Source organism: Oncorhynchus kisutch, linkage group LG24 (assembly GCF_002021735.2).
Source record: "Oncorhynchus kisutch isolate 150728-3 linkage group LG24, Okis_V2, whole genome shotgun sequence".
NCBI lineage: Eukaryota > Metazoa > Chordata > Actinopteri > Salmoniformes > Salmonidae > Oncorhynchus > Oncorhynchus kisutch.
The window spans coordinates 7,305,175-7,330,257 of record NC_034197.2 but is presented as its reverse complement, the minus strand read 5'-3'; the positions used below and the strand labels follow the sequence as shown (position 1 = coordinate 7,330,257).

The 25,083-nt window shown below is 43.2% G+C and overlaps 1 protein-coding gene across 3 annotated transcripts in view; it reads right to left on the bottom strand.

Annotated features, from left to right (window-relative positions):
* Window positions 1-3,414: 3,414 nt before the first annotated feature.
* The window catches only part of atf7a (activating transcription factor 7a), a 50,660-nt gene continuing 28,991 nt past the window's right edge, over window positions 3,415-25,083 (bottom strand). The window contains exons 3-12 of one of the 3 annotated variants that reach the window (XM_020458963.2): window positions 19,197-19,293; window positions 17,886-18,016; window positions 17,467-17,643; window positions 16,921-17,108; window positions 16,559-16,643; window positions 16,023-16,142; window positions 12,169-12,312; window positions 11,532-11,720; window positions 11,251-11,356; window positions 3,415-6,879 (exon numbers count right to left, since the gene is read on the bottom strand). In XM_020458963.2, the coding sequence (XP_020314552.2) occupies window positions 6,590-6,879; window positions 11,251-11,356; window positions 11,532-11,720; window positions 12,169-12,312; window positions 16,023-16,142; window positions 16,559-16,643; window positions 16,921-17,108; window positions 17,467-17,643; window positions 17,886-18,016; window positions 19,197-19,293 (1,527 nt within the window). In that variant the 3' untranslated portion in view covers window positions 3,415-6,589. Of the gene's footprint in view, window positions 6,880-11,250; window positions 11,357-11,531; window positions 11,721-12,168; window positions 12,313-16,022; window positions 16,143-16,558; window positions 16,644-16,920; window positions 17,109-17,466; window positions 17,644-17,885; window positions 18,017-19,181; window positions 19,294-25,083 lie in introns of all 3 variants that reach the window. The other 2 variants (XM_020458965.2, XM_020458962.2) reach the window with 2 other exon arrangements.

Sequence of the window (25,083 nt, the reverse complement as noted above, 5' to 3'; positions counted from 1 at the left end):
TTTCGAACAAATCAAGCATTTATTGTGGACCTGGGATTCCTAGGACTGCATTCTGATGAAGTTCATCAAAGGTAAGGAAACATTTATCATGTATTTTCTGGTTTCTGTTGACTCCAACATGGTGGCTAATTTGGCTACTGTTCTGAGCTCCGTCTAAGATTATTGCATGGGTAGCTTTTTCCATAAACTTTAAAAAAAAATCTGACACAGCGGTTGCATTAAGGAGAGGTATATCTATAATTCCATGTGTAAAACTTGTATTATCATCTACATTTATGATGAGTATTTCTGTTGAAACGTTGTGGCTATGCAAAATCACTTGATGTTTTTGGAACTAGTGAATCTAATACGCCAATGTAAACTCAGATATTTTGCTATAAATATGAACTTTATCAAACAAAACATGCATGTATTGTGGAACATGAAGTCCTATGAGTGTCATCGGATGAAGATAATTCAAGGTTAGTGATTAATTTTCTCTCTATTTCTGCTTTTTGTGAATGCTATATTTCACTGGAAAATGGCTGTGCTTATTGTGGTTTGGTGGAGACCTAACATAATCGTTTGTAGTGCTTTCGCTGAAAAGCCTATTTGAAATCAGACACTTTGGTGGGATTAACAACCAGATTAACTTTAAAATGATATAAAACACATGTATGTTTTAGGAATTGTAATTATGAGATTTCTGTGGTTTGAATTTGGCACCCTCTATTTTCACTAGTAGTTGTCATATCGATCCCGTTACCGGGATTGCAGCCATAACAAGCTAGCCTCTACATTGGCTTCCTGTTAAGGCAAGGGCTGATTTCAAGGTTTTACCTCTAACCTACAAAGAATTACATGGGCTTGCTACTACCTATCTTTCAGATTTGGTCCTGCAGTGCATACCTACACATACGCTACGGTCACAGGAAGCAGGCCTAACTGTCCCTAGAATTGCTAAGCAAACAGCTGGAGGCAGGACTTTCTCCTATAGAGCTACATTTTTATGGAATGGTCTGCCTACCTACAGTATGTGAGAGACGCAGACTCGGTCTCAACCTTTAAGTCTTCATTGAAGACTCATCTCCTATGATTGAGTGTAGTCTGGCCCAGGAGTGTGAAGGTGAACGGAAAGGCACTGGAGCAACGAACCACCCTTGCTGTCTCTGCCTGGCCGGTTCCCCTCTCTCCACTGGGATTCTCTGCCTCTAACCCAATTACAGGGGCTGAGACACTGGCTTACTGGTGCTCTTCCATGCTGTCCATAGGAGGGGTGTGTCACTTGAGTGGGTTGAGTCACTGACATGATCTTCCTGTCTGGGTTGGCACCCCCACTTGGGTTGTGCCGTGGCGGAGATCTTTGTGGGCTATACTCGGCCTTGTCTCAGGATGGTAAGTTGGTGGTTGAAGATATCCCTCTTGTGGTGTAGGGGCTGTGCTTGGGCAAAGTCGGTGGGGTTATATCCTGCCTGTTTGGCCCTGTCCGGGGGTATCGTCGGATGGGGCCACAGTGTCTCCCGACCCCTCCTGTCTCAGCCTCCAGTATTTATGCTGCAGTAGTTTGTGTGTCGGGGGGCTAGGGTCAGTCTGTTATATCTGGAGTATTTCTCCTGTCTTATCCGGTGTCCTGTGTGAATTTAAATATGCTCTCTTTCTTTCTTTCTCTCTCTCGGAGGACCTGAGCCCTAGGACCATGCCTCAGGACTACCTGGCCTGATGACCCCTTGCTGTCCCCAGTCCACCTGGCCGTGCTGCTGCTCCAGTTTCAACTGTTCTGCCTGCGGCTATGGAACCCTGACCTGTTCACCGGACGTGCTACCAGTCCCAGACCTGTTTTCAACTGTCTAGAGAGAGCAGGAGCGGTAGAGATACTCTGAATGATCAGCTATGAAAAGCCAACTGACATTTACTCCTGAGGTGCTGACCTGTTGCACCCTCGACATCCACTGTGATTATTATTATTTGACCATGCTGGTCATCTATGAACATTTGAACACTCTTGGCCATGTTCTGTTATAATCTCTGCATTTGTGGTTCCCACACTGAAGCATGGAGGTGTGATAGTATCACCAGCAAAGCACTGTCTGATTTATTTAGAATTCATGGCACACTTAACCAGCATCGCTACCACACCATTTTGCAGCGATACGGCATCCCATCTGGTTTTTGCTTAGTGGGACAATCATTTGTTTTTCCAACAGGACAATGACCCAAAACACACCTCCAGGCTGTGTAAAAGGCCTATTTGACCAATAAAGAGAGTGATGGAGTGCTGCATCAGATGACCTGGCCTCCACAATCACCTGACCCCAACCCAAATTAGATGGTTTGGACCGCAGAGTGAAGGAAAAGCAGCTAACAAGTGCTCAGCATAAGTGACAACTATTTCAAGACTGTCGGAAAAGCATTCCTCATGAAGCTAATTGAGAGAATGCGTGGGGTGGCTACTTTGAAGAATATAAAATATATTTTGATTTGTTTAACACTTTTTTGGTTACTACATGATTCCATGTGTTAATTCACAGTTGTCTTCACTATTATTCTACAAATAGTAAAATAGTAAAAATAAAAACTCTTGAATGAGTAAGTGTGTCCAAACATTCAACTGGTACCGTGTCCCCCCATTTTTCACTTATCCCTGATGTTGACTATTGGCTCTATCATTATTTTCCTCAGTAAATATCTGATGCTGTTACAGGTGGCAACACTGGCATGCATGTATGTATCTAGGGTGATCACAAGATAAGATACAGCACAGATTGCACATTATTAGTTGGACAAAAATCTTTAGTACAGAGATTGATTGCTGAAATCAGCATTGACCTATGAAGTGACCATGTAAAACAAACAGACTGAATGAGATCTATTGTGTGAAATTATCTGAATCAAATGATTCAGAAACGGTTGATTAGGTCCTTTTGTTTAATTAAATCCGCAGCACTGTAAGTGTTCATAGTAGTTCCACTTGGACATGCATGGGAAAGTAAATATATTCATTTAGTACAGATGTACAGTACAATAAAGGACAATTTCAGAAATGATTATTTCAATTCTGTGTGAATGAACAATTCAAATAACTAAATAGCAACTGTCATGTCTTCTCATACATAAAATTGTAAATTTTTCTTATACAATTCTGTTACTTGTTCACAACAACGGTTAATATTTTGAAATATTTATAATTTTAAAAAAACATTGATTTCCATGAAACCAATGCAACAATAACTTAGTTGGTTTGTGAGTTATGGGCAGTCCAGACAGAGCAGAGTTCCAGCCATCGAATTAGAATCATGATTTAAACTCTCTGGTTCCGGCACAGTCCGGCTGATACAAACAGTTGGGTTACATTAAAAGTATTTTAGATAGGAAAAATAAAGAAAACGATGTTCTGTTACAAATTCATTTCTATATCTCATCATTACAACACAAAAATATAATAGAAGCGTTTATTATGCCAGCGTATTTATATATAGTCCTGATGACAAACAATATAGCACGCAATAAAGAAAATACCAAAGACAAAAATGAGAAGAAACAAAGTGCCAATGACAAGATCAACTAACATGAAAGCTAAATACATTTCTTTTTTTTCTTTTTTTATACCATTTCATATGAACAATCGTCTATTAATAAGGGACAGCTAGCCAACTATAGCGTCGGGCTCAGAGTACTACACAATGCCATACAGGGTCACCAATGGGATTGTCATTGTTGGGTAGCATCCCAAATCACACCCTATCCCCAATATAGTGCAGTACTTTGACCAGAGCCCTGGTTACTATTGGGATTGTAGGCGTAGAACAAAGAAGTTCAGTCATTTGTGAGCTGTGTCAAGTAGTTACTGAGTAGCAATCCTTATTGGACTAAGTACTTTCAATTGCGAATGTCCGTTGAACATGCTTTAAAAAGTTTAGAACCAGGCTAAATCTGGATCCGAGAAACAAGCCCATTATGTATAATATACATTATCAAGACAAAATAGCCAACTTTTGATGTCACTGAAAGTATTCAAATTAAACCAAAGTATATACAAACACAAACAAAACACATAATGAATGATAAACCTGCATATTTAAGTGCCTTTAGACATGTCCTTATGTTTTTTTGACTGATACTCTAGTTACTTCTGCAGTAATACACCCTGCAAATTGTTACATACATTTTCAGATGGATTGTGGGGGAAGTTACATACAAATGCAAAACAACAAGATTATCCCTTGTTTAGGAGTTGTTTTTCTAAAACAAAATGTCTAAAACTTTGTTCAAAAAAGGGGATCCCTGAAGAATTGAAACTGTTCCCAGACTGCCACAGGAGTTCTGAAAGAATTTCCCTCAAGGTCCATGTCCAATTCCCATCCTTGTGAGAAGGTGAAGTTCCTCATGCTCCACTAGATGGCAGCATTATAAATCACCCAACAGTGAAGTGTGGTGACTGCAGTGGTGAAGTGTGGTGCCATTTTACTCCTGATTTTTTGAAGGCATCTTCTATACAATCAGCATATAAAATAAATGAATCTATTGTTACTCCTTGTGAATGGCTTTTAACTTCTGAGACCATTATTACTTTTTTTCTTCCTAAGGCAGAAGCATTATGTTTTATCATGCAACCCAATCGTCTTTGAGGGGTATTTAGGAGGCACTAAAGTGATTCTTTAAGGCAAAATTGTTTTCAAACACATTGTGTGTGTGTTTGTGTGTGTGTGTGTGTGTGTGTTGAGCAGAGATGGAGCTGTCACTGAGTGAGTGCTGATCCACAGTATAACAGTTCGGTTAAATGTTTGTTCATGTGTCAGTGCCGTTTGTAGACACACAAACGTTACAGGGGAACACGGCTTTGTTTTGGATAGTCATTCATAAGAGCAGCAACGGTCCTGTTCATTAGGGCGCCCCAACAACAACAAAAAACATTCCAGAACGTTTTGTAATGGCAAACAAAAATAATCATTTCTTATTGGACAGATCCAGGTAGTTCCTCATCGTTTCAGTCCATTTTTGTTCCGTTTGGTGTCTAATGAACACGACCTAGAGAGACTAAAGCGCAGCACATTCCACTCCAGAAAGCAGCAAGGATGAACTGCTACAGTACCACAAAAAGACTAGAGAAAGGCCAGATAGACAGCCAGACAACCATTAGAAGAAAAGCTTTCTGCCAGCTAAGATGTCATAAAAGATGGTAAACGTTTAAAAACTAATACATAAAAACATTGCATGGGAAAGAGGAAATGGTTACAGAGGAGAGGGGAAGTAGTCCGGAAAAAAATTCTGTGTATAATACGTGTATAAGTCATTTAGAAATTACGGTGTACAGTGAATCTATTACTTTTAGCTTTCCGTTTCTGTCGCACGGCTTCAGTGACAACCAAAGACACAATTTGGTTCGCTATGGACCAAGCTTCAAATAAATGTGCCGTTAACGTAAAGAAAGCTGCACAGAAACACAACTAAAATGCTAATTAAAAAAATATGTCACATGCTACCAAACCGGATCTTAGTGTATCAGATATTGAAAGAACAAATTGCTATTTTCTGCTGTACATAAAAACACACACGGTTTATTAAAACGTATCATAAAAGGCTATAAATGAGGTCCACTTTTGTGAACGACTGACACAGATGCTCAAAATGAAACCACTTACAAACTACTAGGGATTCAGGAAAACAGACCAAATTGAAAATATTGGATCCGACCATCTTGACAATGAAAGTATAAAAAAAACAATGCATCTTTGGATTCGGAGCATCAATCATCTTTGTGAGTGTGAATAAAACATGTCAACATGTGCAGGAGAGCAAGGCCACAATCCCTTCTTACAATAATATGGACCCCTGCAGTGCTCGGTGTTTTGGTATCTCACGTGATCAACAACAAATGTGAATCAATGCAATGTTTACGTTGAGTGTATATGTATGTCTAGTATGTGCACGTGGGTTGTGTGAGTTTGACCGTGTGTTACCTGTATTTGTTAATTAAAGTCTGAATGATGAGTTTATCACAACGACCATTACCACCCTCAGGAAGATGCTATGCAGTCCTACAGTTCAGTGAAGTTCATAAGTGCTTGAGGGTGAGGTTTGTAGGGAGATTTGGGGGGGGGGGGGGGTTGAGGGGTGTGGAGTCCAGCCCCTGTATGTTGTCTATGGCATAGTGAACAGAACATGAAGCTCTTTCTCTCTTATTGTCCCAGTCCATTCCCAGAAGGCTGTTGTTGCTGAGCTCCAGCAAGGCTCCAGGCCTGAGACAAAATGGCTGACACAAAATGGCAACCACAGCAGGGGGAAAGAGGAGGAGGAGTTTGTTCCATTTTAGTAGGAAGAGATTATTTCTTCGGGTGTCCCTCCTCCTCCCATTGTCTTACGTCAGGTCGCGTCACTCCTACGCAATGCTCAGAGGCAGAATTTTCACGCTATCTGATGTAAGACAACGTTTCCTTCCTACTCTTCTGGTCACCTGAGAAGAGAGGAGTTCTTTTTTATAGATTTTGTATATGTATATATATATATATATATATATATATATTTTTTTTTTTAACTATCTCCTCCACTCTCCTCCTGCCCGTGTGGGGTGGTGTCGCCGTAGAGTCCCGGGCCGTGATGTGTGATACGCTCATCATCTGGCAGAGTGGTGCGACTGTGTAGCCATGATGACGTGGGAGGAGGGACCATCCCTCCCGTCTCTCCCTCCATCCCTCTCATCTCTCCCTCCATCCCTTTCTCCTCTCCTCTGCTGGTGTTGACCCATCCCAGCCAGCACGGACATGGCCATGGCCTCGGCAGCCGCCCGGGCGCCCATGCCGTTGGGGCCCGAGGAGGGAGAGGGGCTGGGCAGGGAGCTGTGTTGGATGACAGGGGCTGGGGAGCCGGTGGGCTCCGACATGTCTCTCATAGGACTGTCCTCTCCTGTAAGACGAAGACACAAGAACAGTGTGTGTTACAGGGATGGGCTTACCAGAGTGACTCTTCATCAGAGATGGGCAGCTTTGGTGGAGGCCACAAAATTTAAAAAACGAACTCATCTGCGTACCCACATCCATACCCACAGCCGGCCGGCCCTAGCCTTTTGGGGGCCCTAAGCAAAATTATTTTTGGTTTGCTGCAATTCTACACATTTTGCCATTCGGCAGAGAGAAAAACTAGCAATTTTCTAACACTTTGTAATGTGCAGTTTTAGAGCAAATGTCTTGCAATACTATAGATTTTGCTACAGGGTGGATTGAAATGTTCGGTAATTCGACCTTGATTACTAAAAGTTTAGATAGATTGGTAAGTCTAGTGGCCAGCGAACACATTTTAGCTGCTATGGGCTACTTGAGTGACTGACAAAATAAGAGAAAAACTGCTGATGCACAACCAAATTTTGAAACTCCACCTTATGTATTCTACTATTCTAGAGTAAATTGAGACCCCAAATGAGTTCCCCCTGAAAAAGAGAGAATTGATCCGCGGGCCACCAGTTGCCCGTCCCTGCTCTACAGGGTAGAAGGAATCGAGCTACCAGAAACCACAATCAGCTATTTCAACCACTATCCCCTATAAATTAAGAGATTTAGTATTTTTTTTATTTAACCTTTATTTAACCAGGTAGGCAGGTTGAGAACAAGTTCTCATTTACAACTGCGACCTGGCCAAGATAAAGCATAGCAGTGTGAACAGACAACACAGAGTTACACATGGAGTAAACAATTAACAAGTAGAAAAAAAAGAGAAAAAAAAGAGTCTATATACATTGTGTGCAAAAGGCATGAGGAGGTAGGCGAATAATTACAATTTTGCAGATTAACACTGGAGTGATAAATTATCAGATGGTCATGTACAGGTAGAGATACTGGTGTGCAAAAGAGCAGAAAAGTAAATAAATAAAAACAGTATGGGGATGAGGTAGGCAAAATTGGGTGGGCTATTTACCAATAGACTATGTACAGCTGCAGCAATCGGTTAGCTGCTCAGATAGCAGATGTTTGAAGTTGGTGAGGGAGATAAAAGTCTCCAACTTCAGCGATTTTTGCAATTCTTTCCAGTCACAGGCAGCAGAAAACTGGAACGAAAGGCGGCGAAATGAGGTGTTGGCTTTAGGGATGATCAGTGAGATACACCTGCTGGAGGGTGTTGCCATCGTGACCAGTGAACTGAGATAATGCGGAGCTTTACCTAGCATGGACTTGTAGATGACCTGGAGCCAGTGGGTCTGGCGACGAATATGTAGCGAGGGCCAGCCGACTAGAGCATACAGGTCGCAGTGGTGGGTGGTATAAGGTGCTTTAGTAACTAAACGGATGGCACTGTGATAAACTGCATCCAGTTTTCTGAGTAGGGTATTGGAAGCTATTTTGTAGATGACATCACCGAAGTCGAGGATCGGTAGGATAGTCAGTTTTACTAGGGTAAGTTTGGTGGCGTGAGTGAAGGAGGCTTTATTGCGGAATAGAAAGCCGACTCTAGATTTGATTTTAGATTGGAGATGTTTGATAGGAGTCTGGAAGGAGAGTTTACAGTCTAGCCAGACACCTAGGTACTTATAGATGTCCACATATTCTAGGTCGGAACCATCCAGGGTGGTGATGCTAGTCGGGCGTGCGGGTGCAGGCAGCGAACGGTTGAAAAGCATGCATTTGGTTTTACTGGGGTTTAAGAGCAGTTGGAGGCCACGGAAGGAGTGTTGTATGGCGTTGAAGCTCGTTTGAAGGTTAGATAGCACAGTGTCCAAGGAAGGGCCGGAAGTATACAGAATGGTGTCGTCTGCGTAGAGGTGGATCAGGGAATCGCCCGCAGCAAGAGCAACATCATTGATATATACAGAGAAAAGAGTCGGCCCGAGAATTGAACCCTGTGGCACCCCCATAGAGACTGCCAGAGGACCGGACAACATGCCCTCCGATTTGACACACTGAACTCTGTCTGAAAAGTAGTTGGTGAACCAGGCAAGGTAGTCATTAGAAAAGCAGAGGCTACTGAGTCTGCCGATAAGAATATGGTGATTGACAGAGTCAAAAGTCTTGGTCAGGTCGATGAAGACGGCTGCACAGTACTGTCTTTTATCGATGGCGGTTATGATATCGTTTAGTACCTTGAGCGTGGCTGAGGTGCACCCGTGACCGGCTCGGAAACCAGATTGCACAGCGGAGAAGGTACGGTGGGATTCGAGATGGTCAGTGACCTGTTTGTTGACTTGGCTTTCGAAGACCTTAGATAGGCAGGGCAGGATGGATATAGGTCTGTAACAGTTTGGGTCCAGGGTGTCTCCCCCTTTGAAGAGGGGGATGACTGCGGCAGCTTTCCAATCCTTGGAGATCTCAGACAATATGAAAGAGAGGTTGAACAGGCTGGTAATAGGGGTTGCGACAATGGCGGCGGATAGTTTCAGAAATAGAGGGTCCAGATTCGATAATCATGGATTTATGGGTGGTGACCGTGTTACCTAGCCTCAGTGCAGTGGGCAGCTGGGAGGAGGTGCGCTTGTTCTCCATGGACTTTACAGTGTCCCAGAACTTTTTGGAGTGAGAGCTACAGGATGCAAATTTCTGCCTGAAGAAGCTAGCCTTGGCTTTCCTGACTGACTGCGTGTATTGGTTCCTGCCTTCCCTGAACAGTTGCATATCGCGGGGACTATTCGATGCAATTGCAATCCGCCACAGGATGTTTTTGTGCTGGTCGAGGGCAGTCAGGTCTGGAGTGAACCAAGGGCTATATCTGTTCTTAGTTCTGCATTTTTTGAACGGAGCATGCTTATCTAAAATGGTGAGGAAGTTACTTTTAAAGAATGACCAGGCATCCTCAACTGACGGGATGATGTCAGTGTCCTTCCAGGATACCCGGACCAGGTCGATTAGAAAGGCCTGCTCGCAGAAGTGTTTTAGGGAGCGTTTGACAGTGATGAGGGGTGGTCGTTTGACTGCGGATCCGTAGCGGATACAGGCAATGAGGCAGTGATCGCGGAGATCCTGGTTGAAGACAGTGGAGGTGTATTTGGAGGGCCAGTTGGTCAGGATGACATCAGAGCATTAAGACTCCTTCCCTTTTCCCACATTTTGTTGTTACAGCCTCTAAAATGGATCAAATACATTTGTTTCCTCATTAATCTACACACAATACCCCATAATGATAAAGAGAAAACAGGATTTTAGATGATTTTTTATCTACTTAAGTATTCACGACCCTTTGCCATGAGACTCGAAATTGAGCTCAGGTGTATCCTGCTTCCATTGATCATCCTTGAGAAGTTTCGACAACTTGATTGGAGTCCACCTGTCGTAAATTCAATTGATTTTACATGATTTGGAAAGGCACACACCTGTTTATATAAAGTCCAACAGTTGACAGTGCATGTCACAGCAAAGACCAGGGATTGTCTGTAGAGCTCAAAGACAGGATTGTGTCGAGGCACAGATCTGGGGAAGGGTACTAAAAAATTGCTGCAGCATTGAAGGTCCCCAAGAACTCAGTGGCCTCAGTCATTCTTAAATGGAAGAAGTTTGGAACCACCAGGACTCTTCCTATTAGCTGGCCACGGGCCAAACTAAGCAATCGGGGGAGAAGGACCTTGGTCAGGGAGGTGACCAAGAACCCTAAATTTACTCTGACAGAGCTCCAGAGTTCTTCTGCAGAAATGGGAGAACATTCCAGAAGGACAGCCATCACCAAACAGGCTTTTATGGTCGAGTGGCCAGACGAAAGCCACTCCTCTGTAAAAGACACATGGCAGCCCGCTTGGATTTGCCAAAAGGCACCTAAAAGACTTTCAGACCATGAGAAACAATATTCTCTGGTCTGATGAAACCAAGATTTAACTATTTGGCCTGAATACCAAGCGTCACATCTGGAGGAAATCTGGCACCATCCCTACGATGAAGCATGGTGGTGGCAGCATCATGCTGTGGGGATGCTTTTCAGTGGCAGGGACTGGGAGACTAGTCAGGATCAAGGGAAAGATGAACGGAGCAAAGTATAGGAGAGATCCTTGATGAAAACCTGCTCCAGAGTGCTCAGGACCTCAGCCTGGGGCGAAGGTTCACCTTCCAACAGGACAACGACCCTAAGCACACAGCCAAAACAACGCAAGAGGGGCTTCAGGACAAGTCTCTGAATGTCCTTGAGTGCCCCAGCCAGAGTCCAGGCTTGAACCGGATCGAACATCGAGAGAGACCTGAAACTAGCTGTGCAACGACGCTCCCCATCCAACAGAACAGGTATAGACAAGAACAACATAAGATAATATTACAAAAGTACATAGAGTTTTCCATGTGTTTTCTAGCTGCTGCTAGCTAGCAGGCTCACCCATGTAGGCAATCTTCTTCTGTAGAGTGGTGACAGGGCAGTCCTTGTGAGCCAGCAGTAGCTGTTTGAGATGAGCCACCTCATTCCTCAGGAGAGACACTTCATTCTGAAGAAACACAGTAACACAATGAGTCAATACTCTGTCTCTACCCAGTACAGCCAGAAGAGGATCGAATATCTTCTATTTTCAAACTGGTTGAAATGTTTCAATGAGTAAGTGGTTCGGAGAAAAGGAGAGATGAGACGAAGTACAGTGCGGCTTTGAAAACCATCACACACACCGCCAGCGAGACGTTCATGGAGACGAGCTCCTCTGCCTTCTTCTCCAAGGAGTTGACCCAGACTTTGCGTTTCTGTCGGCAGCGCGAGGCGGCCGCCCGGTTCCTTTCCAAGAAACGCTGTCGACGGTCGTCCGGGTCGTCCTCCGCCGCACGCCGCCGCCGACCACCAGTAGGCTGGGCCGGAGACACCTGGAAGGAAGGGGGGAGAGGGCGTGGTGGAAATGGAGAGAGAGTGAGGTGGGAGAGAGAGTGAGGGTTTGAGTCAGATTGTCAACACCTAAAACAAGACTGATACAAAATTGTCTTTCAGTGCCTAAATTATATTGCCCCTGCCCTTCTACTGATGTCAACGAATGAAAGGTCATGAAGATCCAAGTCAAGAGGAAGATCCAAGTCAAGAGGATTTTGATAATATTCTACTGCCACCAGGGTTGGGGTCAATTCCATTTCAATTCAGGAAGTACACTGAAATTTCTATTTACTTTCAGAATTGACTGGAATTTAAATGGATAGACCCCAATCCTGATTGCCAGAGAGTAAAGCCTTCATGTGTATTCTTTACAATGAACATGCATGTATGTGAGTGAGTGAGTGTTTGAGGGAGTAAGAATGTGTCCATGTCTCCACGTCGTCCTACCTGTGGTTGTGCTGGGGAGGGTGCGTCCGGGTGCTGCACCAGTAACTGGCTCTGTTCCATCCTCTGGGGGTGCATGGGGCTGCCGGCCATACCTCCCATACCATGACCTCCTGAACTCTGCTGGGCCAGCGCTGCCTTCAGCCTCTACAGGAGACAGGACAACCAGGACCATTTTAACATTAAACACACACATGGACTAAATACACACACAAAAAAAAACACAAACACGTGTTCCTTTATGTTATCACAATTGCTTCTGGACTATGCCATCTCAGTCACGTGACAAACAAACCGAGATAGAAGGAGGGATCGAAGGGTAAAGGGCAACGAAGGGAGATAGACACATGGATACAGTTTAAGTCGGAAGTTTACATACACTTAGGTTGGAGTCATTAAAACTCGCTTTTCAACCACTAACCGACATCTACTTTGTGCATGACACAAGTCATTTTTCAAACAATTGTTTACAGACAGATTATTTCACTTATAATTCACTGTATCCCAATTCCAGTGGGTCAGAAGTTGACATACACTAAGTTGAATGTGCCTTTAAACAGCTTGGAAAATTCCAGAAAATGACATGGCTTTAGAAGCTTCTGATAGGCTAATTGACATCATTTGAGTCAATTGGAGGATGTATTTCAAGGCCTAACTTCAAACTCAGTGCCTCTTTGCTTGACATCATGGGGAAATCAAAAGAAATCAGCCAAAACCACAGAAAAACAATTATAGACATCTACAAGTCTGGCTCATCCTTGGGAGCAATTTCCAAACACCTGAAGGTACCACGATCATCTATACAAACAATAGTACACAAGTATAAACACCATGGGACCACGCAGCCGTCATACTGCTCAGGAAGGAGACGCATTCTGTCTCCTAGAGATGAACGTACTTTGCGAAAACTGCAAATCAATCCCAGAACAACAGATAAGGACCTTGTGAAGATGCTGGAGGAAACAACAAAAGTACATACAAAAGTATCTATATCCACAGTAAAACGAGTCCTATATCGACATAACCTGAAAGGTCGCTCAGCAAGGAAGAAGTCACTGCTCCAAAACCGCCATAAAAAAGCCAGACTACGGTTTGCAACTGCACATGGGGACAAAGATTGTACTTTTTGGAGAAATGTCCTCTGGTCGAATGAAACAAAAATAGAACTGTTTGGCCAAAATGACCATTGTTATGTTTGGAGGAAAAAGGGGGAGGCTTGCAAGCCGAAGAACACCATCCCAACCGTGAAGCACGGGGGTGGCAGCATCATGTTGTGGGGGTGCTTTGCTGCAGGAGGGACTGGTGCACTTCACAAAATAGATGGCTTCATGAGTGAGGAAAATTATGTGGATATATTGAAGCAACATCAAGACATCAGTCAAGAAGTAAAAGCTTGGTCGCAAATGGGTCTTCCAAATGGACAATGACCACAAGCACTCTTCCAAAGTTGTGGCAAAATGGCTTAAGGACAACAAAGTCAAGGTATGGGAGTGGCCATCACAAATCCCTGACCTCAATCCTATAGAAAATCTCTGGGCAGAACTGAAAAAGCATGTGCGAGCAAGGAGGCCTACAAACCTGACTCAGTTATGCCAGCTCTGTCAGGAGGAATTGGCCAAAATTCAGCCAACTTATTGTGGCAAGCTTGTGGAAGGCTACCCAAAACATTTGACCCAAGTTAAACAATTTAAAAGCAATGCTACCAAATACTAATTGAGTGTACAGTATGTAAAACTTCTGACCCACTGGGAATGTGATGAAAGAAATAAAAGCTGAAATAAATCAATCACTCACTACTATTATTCTGGCATTTCACATTCTTAAAATAAAGTGGTGATCCTAACTGACCTAAGATAGTGAATTTTTACTAGAATTAAATGTTGGTAATTGTGAAAAACTGAGTTCAAATGTATTTGGCTAAGGTGTATGTAAACTTACGACTTCAACCGTACATACATAGAGATAGGAGAAAAGGGGGAGATCGAGGGGGAAGGGGGGAGGGGGAACCAGAGAGAGAGAGAAGGTGGGTGAGAAAGAGCACCAGAAATAGAGATAGATCTCACCATTTTGGTTTCAAAGTGTGTGGTGCACCCGAAGGGGTAGACCAAGGGGGACAGAGAGCCTATAGGTCTACAGAATAATTTGCATAACTGAGTGTAATTAAATTGGCACGTGTGTATTTTCATTAGTTTGTCATGCGTCTTAATTATCACACGGGCACCACGCGCATTAAAAAGCCTAGTTTGAGCGGACAATCACCCGTCAGACACCGAGAGCAGCAGGGCCCGGTTGGATAAAACATTAAAATACATATTCCCCTTTTCCATTACAGTTTCCTTAACTTCAAGTCAGTTGCAAACAACTTTTTAAGGTGAATTTCCCCTTTAAATTAAGTGAAAATGTTCACATTGAGGGCCCGGTTGCATAAAACATCTTAAGTGTTTCCCTTAAGGGTTTATTTACCTTAAGGAATACTTTTCCCTTACCTAAGGGAATTGTTTAAGGGCATTGCATAGAGCCCCACAAACATTTCCTTAGGTAAGGGCAAACAACAATGCTTAATCCCCATCAGGATACATTTTTATTTTGGGGTGTAGTTACCCTTTTATTCAAGTGTGCACCTAGCAAAAGGATGTTGTTTAGCAGTGTTTTTGTAGGGCACTTTGCAACTCCCTTATTTGTTTTTGGTTTGCAAAACAAATATCTGCTGGATTGATGAAAATAATCATGACATGATTCTGTCAGGTAAGCATAGGCTAATTTTTAGTTAGCATTTCATTGAGAAGGCTTTTGAGAAACATTTCCATCTACACACAGACATTCCCATTGCCTCTTCAGAAAGTTGCAGGAAATACAAATCACTGATGCATTCTGTTCATGTCTTATGATAAACTTGGGCAAATTAATAATTGTTCGATACATTTCGTTGATTCCCTACTAAAAAGGTAAATAATTTTAGAATATTGTTGAAATCCGTTTTAATACCTGGATTACGTGAGGGACCTAATTATGATATTTGGACCAGAATGAGGCTACCTATACTACCTATTGTTCCTGTAGTGATGATTCACCATCTTCATCTTTTCATACATTATCTGCAGATAAATCGCCAAAAAGTAGACTATGGAAATTAGGGAGTCAAATGAACGGCTCTCTAATCGATGCGATTCGGTAGGCTGACGAGACGAGTCACTCACTTTACCGTCACTGTCTGGCAAGCCCCAAAATCCTAGGAAAGGAAGCCTAGGAAATATGAATGATACCAGAAAACAATCATTAGGATTTTGACTCATCCTTACCACTTACATTACATGGGAGGTGCAAATTCACGAGCATCATGCTCTCTCCCTCCTCCGTGCAAAGAAATTTGACTGCAACCAACCATAGCGCACACAAATGATATCGGGGAGGCGGGACAGACAGCAGGTGCCTATTCTATCAATAGATCACTAGAAGATGCATACCGTTCATTCTAGCGAGAGAGGGCTTGACGGACAAGCTAAATGAAAGTAGCCTACTTAATTTGAAGTGGAAAATTTGTCGGTAGCCGCAGCCGGCGCTAATGGAAAACCCTGCTTGCTATTGTTTCAATAGTTAAAAAAAATGTCTGTTGTTTGTATGAACGCATAGTATTTTCTGTTGGTCACATCATTTTTACTGTTTGGAACAAATGTAAGCGTTTGGTTAAGCGATTAATGAGGGTCAGTTAGATGGCAGAAAAATTGACAGGAATGTGCATCCCTAATAGAGAAAGATAAAGACACAGAGACACACACAGAGAGAGAAAGACACAGAGACACACAGAGAGAGAGAGAGAGAGAGAGAGACACAGAGAGACAGATGCATCTGTTCCTAACCATTTTGGCCTCCGAGTGTGTGGTGTACCCCGAGGGGGAGTTGGAGCCGCTGCTACCACCTCCCAGAGGAGGACCAGGGATGCCGGGAATGTTTGGAACCATGTGCATGGGCCGGGCCAGCTAGAGACAGATTGCACACACACACACACATTTTAACAACCAAGGTTGGGACTCATACAGTGTTTCAAAGTGCTTCATGTATTCTCCATGTGAATTAATACTCATTATAGACAAATAGTGCAAGCGTACAATTGAATTATTATATGATCAAACTAGACTCTCTGACTGATATGTTATTACTCTGTTAGTAATGTAATAATAATAATAATAAATGCCAGTCATCTGTGCAAACATTTTACATACGGGCATTCCGAGAATCGAACCCACTATACTGGCGTTGCAAGCGTCATGCTCTACCAACTGAGCTTACGGGAGACCAGCTTCCAGGTAATGGTCAGCTTCCACTTGAATCCAAATTGGCAACAACCAATTCAACAAACCAGAGAAGGACAGAGCGATGAAGGCAGGTTACTTACAGATATGACAGAGGCTATCTGCATGGGTCCAGGGAGGAGCCCGTTGGGAAGGTGCATCATCATGGGGTAGTGGCCTGTGGGAGAGCTAGAAGAGAGAGGTAGAGGGTTACTGATGGGAAGAAAAAAAAAATCTATTTGGAAATCTTCATCTAGGATACACTTATCCAATCCTTTCAGTTCTACAGAAATGGCCTAGGGGGTAGGGATTGTAAAAAAAAAATGGGGTTGAAGTGGGATTCGGCATATAACAGCCATCTTTAACTGGATCTCCAGGCCCCACAGAGGACTAGCTTGGTTCCAGAACTGCTTATGCCATCTTCAGATCTGGAACCAGGTTTGTGGCGAGAAGACCAGTCACTCACCCCAATATGGTGCGGTTGGATGGTGGGGTGGGTGTGATGACAGAGGTGGGTGAAGGCATGGTGGGCTGCAGGGCGTCGAAGCCCAGGTGGAGGGGCAGAGAGCCTGGTCTGGGCCGCACCGGGAGGGCGCCTGGTCTCATGATTGTGGGGGTGGGGGCCGAACTCAGCGCTGGCCTCGGGGGAGTGTCCTGAGGAGAAGACAGGAGAGATGCTCAGTTCAACACCGGGTGAGTATAAGGTCCGCATGAGGTCAATAATGACTTGTTTCCAATGCATTCTGGAATGTTCCTTGATAGCACATAGACATAGTAAAGGAGGAGTCCTCTATCCTGTCATCCATTCGATCCCCATTAACAAACCACAGTGCCCATCCTGGTCTCTCACACCTACTTACTACGTGTTCCTCTGGCCCGCCCCTGTCCCCTACCTTTGGGTGTGACTGAAGGAACGTGACTGGCATGCCAACCCAGAACTCTAATCCTAACCAATTAGGTCATTCAACATGGGTTTGCTGGTCAGTCATGTCCCCTTAGTTTTGACCCCTACCTTTCCTCTTCTCACCATGGTGTCCCTGCTACTGTCTGACATGCTGGAAAAGGAATCTGGACTTCCTGGTGGGGAGGAGTCAACCTCAACAGGCGTCTCCTCCTTCACCTTCACGGCTTCTGCTGAAGGCGTCTGCAGGCTCATGTCCAGGGCCACCTCCCTGTTCGGGGCAGGGAGCTGGAGGAGAGGGGGAGAGAGGGAGACTGTGAGACACTACAAAGCAAAGCACAGGAGAGATAACCCTTCAGAAGACTCCAATCCCATTCCACCCCATTGCTCATGTGACTGACTGGGTTCCGATCCTAGTCTTCTGCGTGCAACACTACCATTAGTCCACTGACCTAAAGCCTAGAGCTTACGCAAGTCTTCAGGTCTCAGATGGAGTAACTCGTTAGGCAAACCACCTGGATTCTACTCACAGGGTTCTTGGCCCGCTTGTCGTCATCCTCCTGGGCCTTCCTGAACTCCTCAGCGAAGGAGCTAGCCAGCTCGTTGAACAGCCCCACCTCCTCGCAGTTCTTCAGGAAGCGAGTGGGAGTAGGGGTCTGGTCTGGAACAGGAGGAAATGAGACACAGAGAAACGTCTATTTTAGAAAATCTCTCACCTTTTTTTCCATACTTAGCGTGCAAACAAACAGCCAACGGATGGATGTTTTATTCTGAAACATTTTGGCGTGGAGATTTAAAGCTAGAATCCTTAGTTGCTACATACATTTTTGGACATAGAAATTAGTTATATATACACCCATTGATTATTGAATATAACTTAGAAATGGCTCATGAGCTTATATCAACTACCATACCCCATCAGAACCCAAAATATAAACTTGAGGGCATTCGATTATCTAGCCCAGGTTACCCCAGTGGAAGGAGTTTGCACTGGAAAAGTGACTGCATTCGTTTTGGAATCGGGCTGCCTCCCGGGCAGTAAGATGGAGATCACAGAGGTTCTTTTTTTATGAGTGTATTTGAGTGGCTAGTTTGCATCAACTACCACTACAAAGGTTATGCCTGCAAACTTGGGTTTTGAATTGCGGAGATATGGCATGTCTGCCTCGTGATTCGTTGGGAGAGTCCCCAGAATGTGTTTTTTCCCCTTTATCGACGTAGGCAGTGGCGTAGTTCCTCTATGCCAAAAGAGTCCATCAGTGTTGCCTAGGGTCGGGTTTTCGAGACTATATATTTTTTTAGGAAAAGGTTGTATGTTTCTGGATGTTGCACCACGCTGCCTTGTTGACAGCCTGACAGTGAGGTGCAGGGGGACGCTCCTCCCTCACCACTTTTGACCTTTCACATCACGGACCATACACCGGTGCACCACGGCTCAGGATAACAGAACTCCCTCCTCGTTTTACTCCAATGTTTGTAAACAATAGCTAAAACTATCATTTTGATATCATGGAAGGTCATTTATTGCATCCCTAGCTCTATGAATTTGAGAAAGGCTACATTTCTCCAGGCCCTTCCCTCAGCTCCCCCCCAAAACAAAGGCAGGGTGACCCTTTGTTATTCTTCAACTAAGAATTGTAGATTTAAAGACAAACAAAACGATCCAATATTCAACTAAAGGTATTCAGGGAAATAAAACAGAACAGGACAGGTGGTGACAGAGATGCCATTTCTGACTAAAATGTTTCAGTGATCACAACAAGTGACAAGAGTACCAAAGTAAAGAGGTGACAGTAGAGTAATAAAGTTGAATAGACCAGACTCACTAGGAGAACCAGTACCTTGGATAATGACAGAGTCAGTCCTGGCAGGGGCAAACTTCAGACTCATCTCATGTTTGTGTTTATGTACAGCCAGGTGGTCCTCGTTGGTAAACCTCTGAAGAAAGGGGGGGGGGGGGGGGGGAGAGTTTATGAAGATAATTAAAACGCACGCACACACATACACAACTAGAGGTCTCCTCGGATCCCGAAATGAGATCCGAACCGGATCCACAAAATTCCCACCCGACCCCGACAGGATCCAGTCATTTTCTTAGAAAATCCGATTCAGATCCGAGGTGGACCAGATGTGACACGAAACATGTCAGAGTTAAGAGAGAATCTAATCCAAATTGGATCGGGTCTGCATTCAATCCAAATTGATTCAAAACATTTCTTTTGAATTTAGCTTTTACATACGGAGACCAGCAAATAATTCACTTTAGTCTGTAATCTGTAATATTCTGTATTCGTATACTGTTCAACATTAAAATCTAGTCTATTTAACTGTTTTGATAATTGATTTAGACTAAAAAAAGGTAGGCTATAGCCTGTTTGACCAGCAAGCTTCAAATAAAATATAAACGTTAAATAGTCTATGGAAGGTCTGCTGCATTCATTTGCAACAATTGGGATTTAAAGCGAACATGTAGGCCTACCATCCGGAGAGTTAATAAAAATTGAAGAGAGAAGTCCTGATACTTCTTATACCATGCCTTACACAATGAATCAAATCGGGAGCCTTTCAACATAAGGAGACAATATTTTCTACAATATCAGTCTACTGTACAAACACAACATGAGCAGATTAATAAACAACATTATTGACCAAGTTAAAGACGATCTGAAAGAATGTGTTGGTAACTCTGCATTAAATTATATAACTTATTTATTTTGAACGAAAGCCACAAAACTAGCGTATGAGCGAGTCCTAGCTTTATGCCTACAAATAGCCTATCACTCGAGTCATTCAACATTACTTACTTAGACTTGTTTTATTAAGATAGCAAAATAGCCTAAACAAATAAATTGGATAAACTAGTAAATATGCAATAGTTACGGTCTGTAAAATATGGGCAACCTTTCTCCCCTCTTTATATACAATGTGCATAAATGAGGCCCATACAGACGATTTGGCCGTCGGTTTTTCCATCCCTGGCCTGTAGGCTACTCTCTTTCATTCAGTTTCTTCTTCACGTCAGCAAAGAACGACTCCATGTCTCAGAAACTCACTTCATATAACCAATGGGCTATCCCCGATTTCCGCTGCATCGTCGTCCTCTCCTACAAGTAGACTATTTTACCATGCGTCACGTGCAGTGCACACTGGCTCGTTTTCATAATCTGAGGGTTAACTACAAAATGTTTTAATCTGACCTGGTCGGATCCCGGGTAATCGGGTTGGGGTAGATCCGTGAAAAAACAAACAAAGAGACAGACAGAAGGAGAGAGAGAGAGAGAGAGAGAGGGAGAGAGGTGATAATCTATTAGGCCTGATGCTCAGTCGGTTAGGTGCAAGAAAGCACCTCAATATCAGATGTCAAGTCACAGAATCATATACATTTGACTTGCTATCTTTTGGAACACATTCATACTGTATCACTTTGGGTTGCACCACAAAGAATATCTGTGATGTACAATACACTCTGGTTTTTGTACCGCAGCCCTTTCAAACTAGACAACATGTCTTGGAAGAGCCATGGCTGACTATCGCTATATGCCACAAAATGCTGCTGACACTGAAAACACATTGACTCAACAGTTTGCTCAGCAGGGAAGTGGAATGCTAGGCCTGCGTGTTGGCTTACTGTACATCATTTGTTCTTAACTGACTTGCCTAGTAAAATAAAAAAGGCAAAATAATTGATCTAGCATCTGCTGTGCACTTGTTCTACTACTGCATTTGTAAAACATATTGTCCACTAAACAAGTAGCCTAGAGCACAAGTACGTGTTCATTCAAGGTATGCGTTCTTCTCTAGTGCTACAATAGTCTTCCTCTGTCAGTCTTTCTGTATTTGTTATCTTCCCTTTTGGAGTTGCTTTGGTTTAGTTTTAGTTTACAGAACTAGGTTGTGTTCATTAGGCACCAAACGGAAGGAAACGCGCTGAAACCGGGATGGACTACGTGGCACTATGTCCAATAAGAATAACAGCAAACTGAATTGTTTCAAAACTTTTTGATACATTTTACCCTGATGAATGTGACCGTGGAGGTGAATCAGGAGGGGATGCAGTAGGTGGAATTTGAATCATCATGGCTTTAGCATTTAGGCTGAGGCCCAAACGTTACCCTATTTCCTATTTAATGCACGACTTTGATCACGGCCCAAAGGCTCTGGCCGAAAGTGGTGCACTACATAGGGGATAGGGTGCTACTTGTGACGCAGATTTTAGTTTCTCCTCCGTCGTCTTCTGAAATGAAGGCTATTTCTGGCTGCGTGAGTGTCACAGTAACAAGTTCAGTTGTGAGAGAGGGGGGAGAGAGGGAGACAAAGAGAGAGAGCGCCAAGTGGAAACACTGTCAAGTGTCAGGAGCATATTTTTAGCCAGTACCAGCTAGCGGTAGCATCACCAATACACTCATACGTCTCACAGACTGACAGTATCTTTCCTGTGACCAAGACAACTGGGTCGGGCTGGGGGAAACCATCTAAAATTAGCCTCTTTGACCTGTACATACGTAGGAGATACTGGAAGTAAGGATTATCATATCTAACAATAAATAGCAAACAGGTCAAAATGGAGACCCTGTCGCTGTAAACTCAAATTGTACAGAAGGATTCTTGGAAAGGCCAGACTAACACCAGGACAAGGTTTCCCCGTATGAATATGCTATGTGCCATAGCAAGACAAGGTCTGGACATGACCTGAATAAAATCATACTTCTGTTCTGTTTGGACTAAATAACACAGACACAAAAAGGGCAGCCAAGTGTTTGAGTGTGAAGGTGTCAAAACACACCCAAGGAGCATCAACACACTATGCTATGATGATTCACAACGTGTTGACACACACACAGACATTAGGGTTGGGCGATGTCAATCTTCATCCTATCGTGATTATGTAGTCATAAAACCCCACATTGTGATATACGAGGGTATTGCCCCCTATTGGCCAACCCCATATTATTTTTACTCAGCTAAAATTACAGTTAGGCTATAGTGTGAAATCGAATAATTCAACAGGACAAATCATGACAAAAGATAATGTTGAAAGCCCAGGTAGAGACTAAGTGCAGGCAAATCTTTTCTAATATTTATTTCTGATGGAGGAGCTGCAGCATATAACAGGTGTGTGTGTGTGTGTGTGTGTGTGTGTGTGTGTGTGTGTGTGTGTGTGTGTGTGTGTGTGTGTGTGTGTGTGTGTGTGTGTGTGTGTGTGTGGCGCCCACATGATGGAACGGTGACTGTCTGATGAGGAACGGTCTTACCGTAGTGAGTAAGTAAGAGAGCACTCTAGGTTCTTCAGAACTGGAAAATAAATAGCTTAATTCGCCCCATAAAATAATAAATAAATAATATTGTTTCTTCTATCTCTCGTAAAGCTTTGATTGAGAAGAGCATATGCCTAGGCTATTAGACTTCCATTCTTGCGATTTTTGAAAGCAGCAACTTTATAACACCAGGCTAGAATATTTGGCAAATAAGTGACTGACTAACTTGTCTTATTTTTTTTTTTAAATAACCTGTCTTAAAAAAAATGTCATAATAATGTTGCATGGAGGGATTTTTCTGGCCCACATGGATCATTTCTTTCTCAATAAGCTTAAACTTGATTTCGTTTTTCTATTGATATTGTTTGTTCTCGCTCTCTCCCTCTCATTATTAGTAATTTTTACATTTGAATCATTTTTAGCAGATGCTCTTATCCAGAGCGACTTACATTAGTGGGTGTATGAATGTTAATTTAAAAACAAATGTGTGGTCCTCTGGCTACCTTGGGTTTTTAGGCTGTTCAAACAACTTTTTAAGATGGAACTCCGTTACGTTTATTGTTTGATCAGGAGAAAGCCACGCATAAAACGATCAATGTGTAGCCTATAGCCCAAAGTCATATTCATAGCCTATCGAATGGAGAGAGAGAAGGCTATATTGTATATAGCCTACGTTTTTTTTTTAAACAGCTCCACACAAGATAGTTAAGTAGTGTCATTTTACGCCGCGTCGGTGGAATTCTCGGCTCCATCTGGCCTATAATTCCTCGCTTGCGTTCTGCATGCAACATACTTATCGAAATAGGTTTAAGCAAATAGGAATTACCCAGAACGTCACTTGTGCTGCCGTGTTGTGCACTTCGAGACACCGTTCTTTCCTGCCAAGTTCAAATAGGCTGAAGCATCGTCTGTCACATCATGTCAACCATCGTCAATCATCGACGATACTATCATAATATCGCTCAACTCTTCACACACACACACACACACACACACACAAGTCAGCTACAGACAGACATCAGTGTTGATTCAACCAAATCTCAAAGGACATTCTGTACCTTTTATTTTAGCATCCATTGTAGCCTTTCTGTAACTGATTAATAAATGAATCATGTCAATAAATTAAATATGTTACAACATTGTTGTCCTTACAGAAGCAAGTCAAGTGGAAGCTGAAGTGTTTGTTGTGGTAGCTTGAATTTCCTAACAGAAGCAAGTCAAATGGAAGCTAAACTCAGTGTTGTGGTAACTTCAATCGAGTCTCTTGGTGTCCTGAAGGTTCCGAGAGGGAAAAGGAGCCAACAAGCAATCAATTATTCATTCCAGACGCATGTTACGGTGTGTGTGTGTGTGTGCGCGGCACAGTGTCTAAACACTAAAATGCAGAGGACAACACAGACTACAACACTAATGATTTATTCTATAACAAAAAGAGACAAAGTAATAACATCAATAATTCCATCGCCACTCTCTTAACAATACAGTCGTCTGTTGCCTGCAAGCTGTCCACAGTAATATATGTGGTAACACTTTTAGAAGCATGTGGGAGCCTTTATAATGTTTCCTAATAACAAGGCATATAAGTCTCAAGTCATGGCATCAATAGTCAAGGAGGGAAGAACCAGAGAGCTTGAGGTGTTGAAAATACATCTTTCTTAACATCTTCACTAGAATTGTATTGTAATGTTGTACTAGGCTTTAAAACAACTAGCCTATAGGTGAAATCTAGCACCTTAGGACAGAGTACAACAACACCTGTCTTGTTATGACTGCTATTCATCATGTTCTGCTGGCCAAAACCAACATTACATTAGACATGATTGTGGTTTGTGTAGTCGTAGACATACATAACTGCCAAAGCAGTCACTCGTGTTGCGCGTCGCTAACCTTCAGTACGGTTGCATCCCAAATGGCACCCTATTCCATATATAGTGCGCTACTTTTGATCACAGCCCTATGGGACTAGGGTGCCATTTGGGATGCCGTCAGCCACAGACATTTAGTGCCCAGCAGAGTCACTATATGGGTCTTCAACCTCCGTGTCTGCAGGGCAGTAGAAGTGAGACAGAGACGGGTTGAAACAATAACGGCGCCTAGATTACTCATCTGTACTGCCTGCTGCCTGTGACTCACTGGCTGGCTGAATGGGAGGAGACACATCCTTGTTAGCAATGTATCGCAACACCGCTAGGCTAGCTGTCTCTGCCAGTGATCAGTGTATTGTCCATGCGGCCTCTCACTGAGAAAAAGAAGTAGCCAAGAGACCCATGTTCGACTAGCTAGCTATCATTAACAGTGCGATCAGTGTGTGTGTGTGTGTGTGTGTGGTCCATGATGGCTCTTCCAGAGAAACAGAAGAGCTAACCCATTAAATATCCTACATTAAAATTGTTTCGCAATTCTAACTTCCTAGCTAGTCATTGTCAAGCCAATAAGGAGTTGGCGAGAGAACAGAAGCAGACTGGCAATAGGA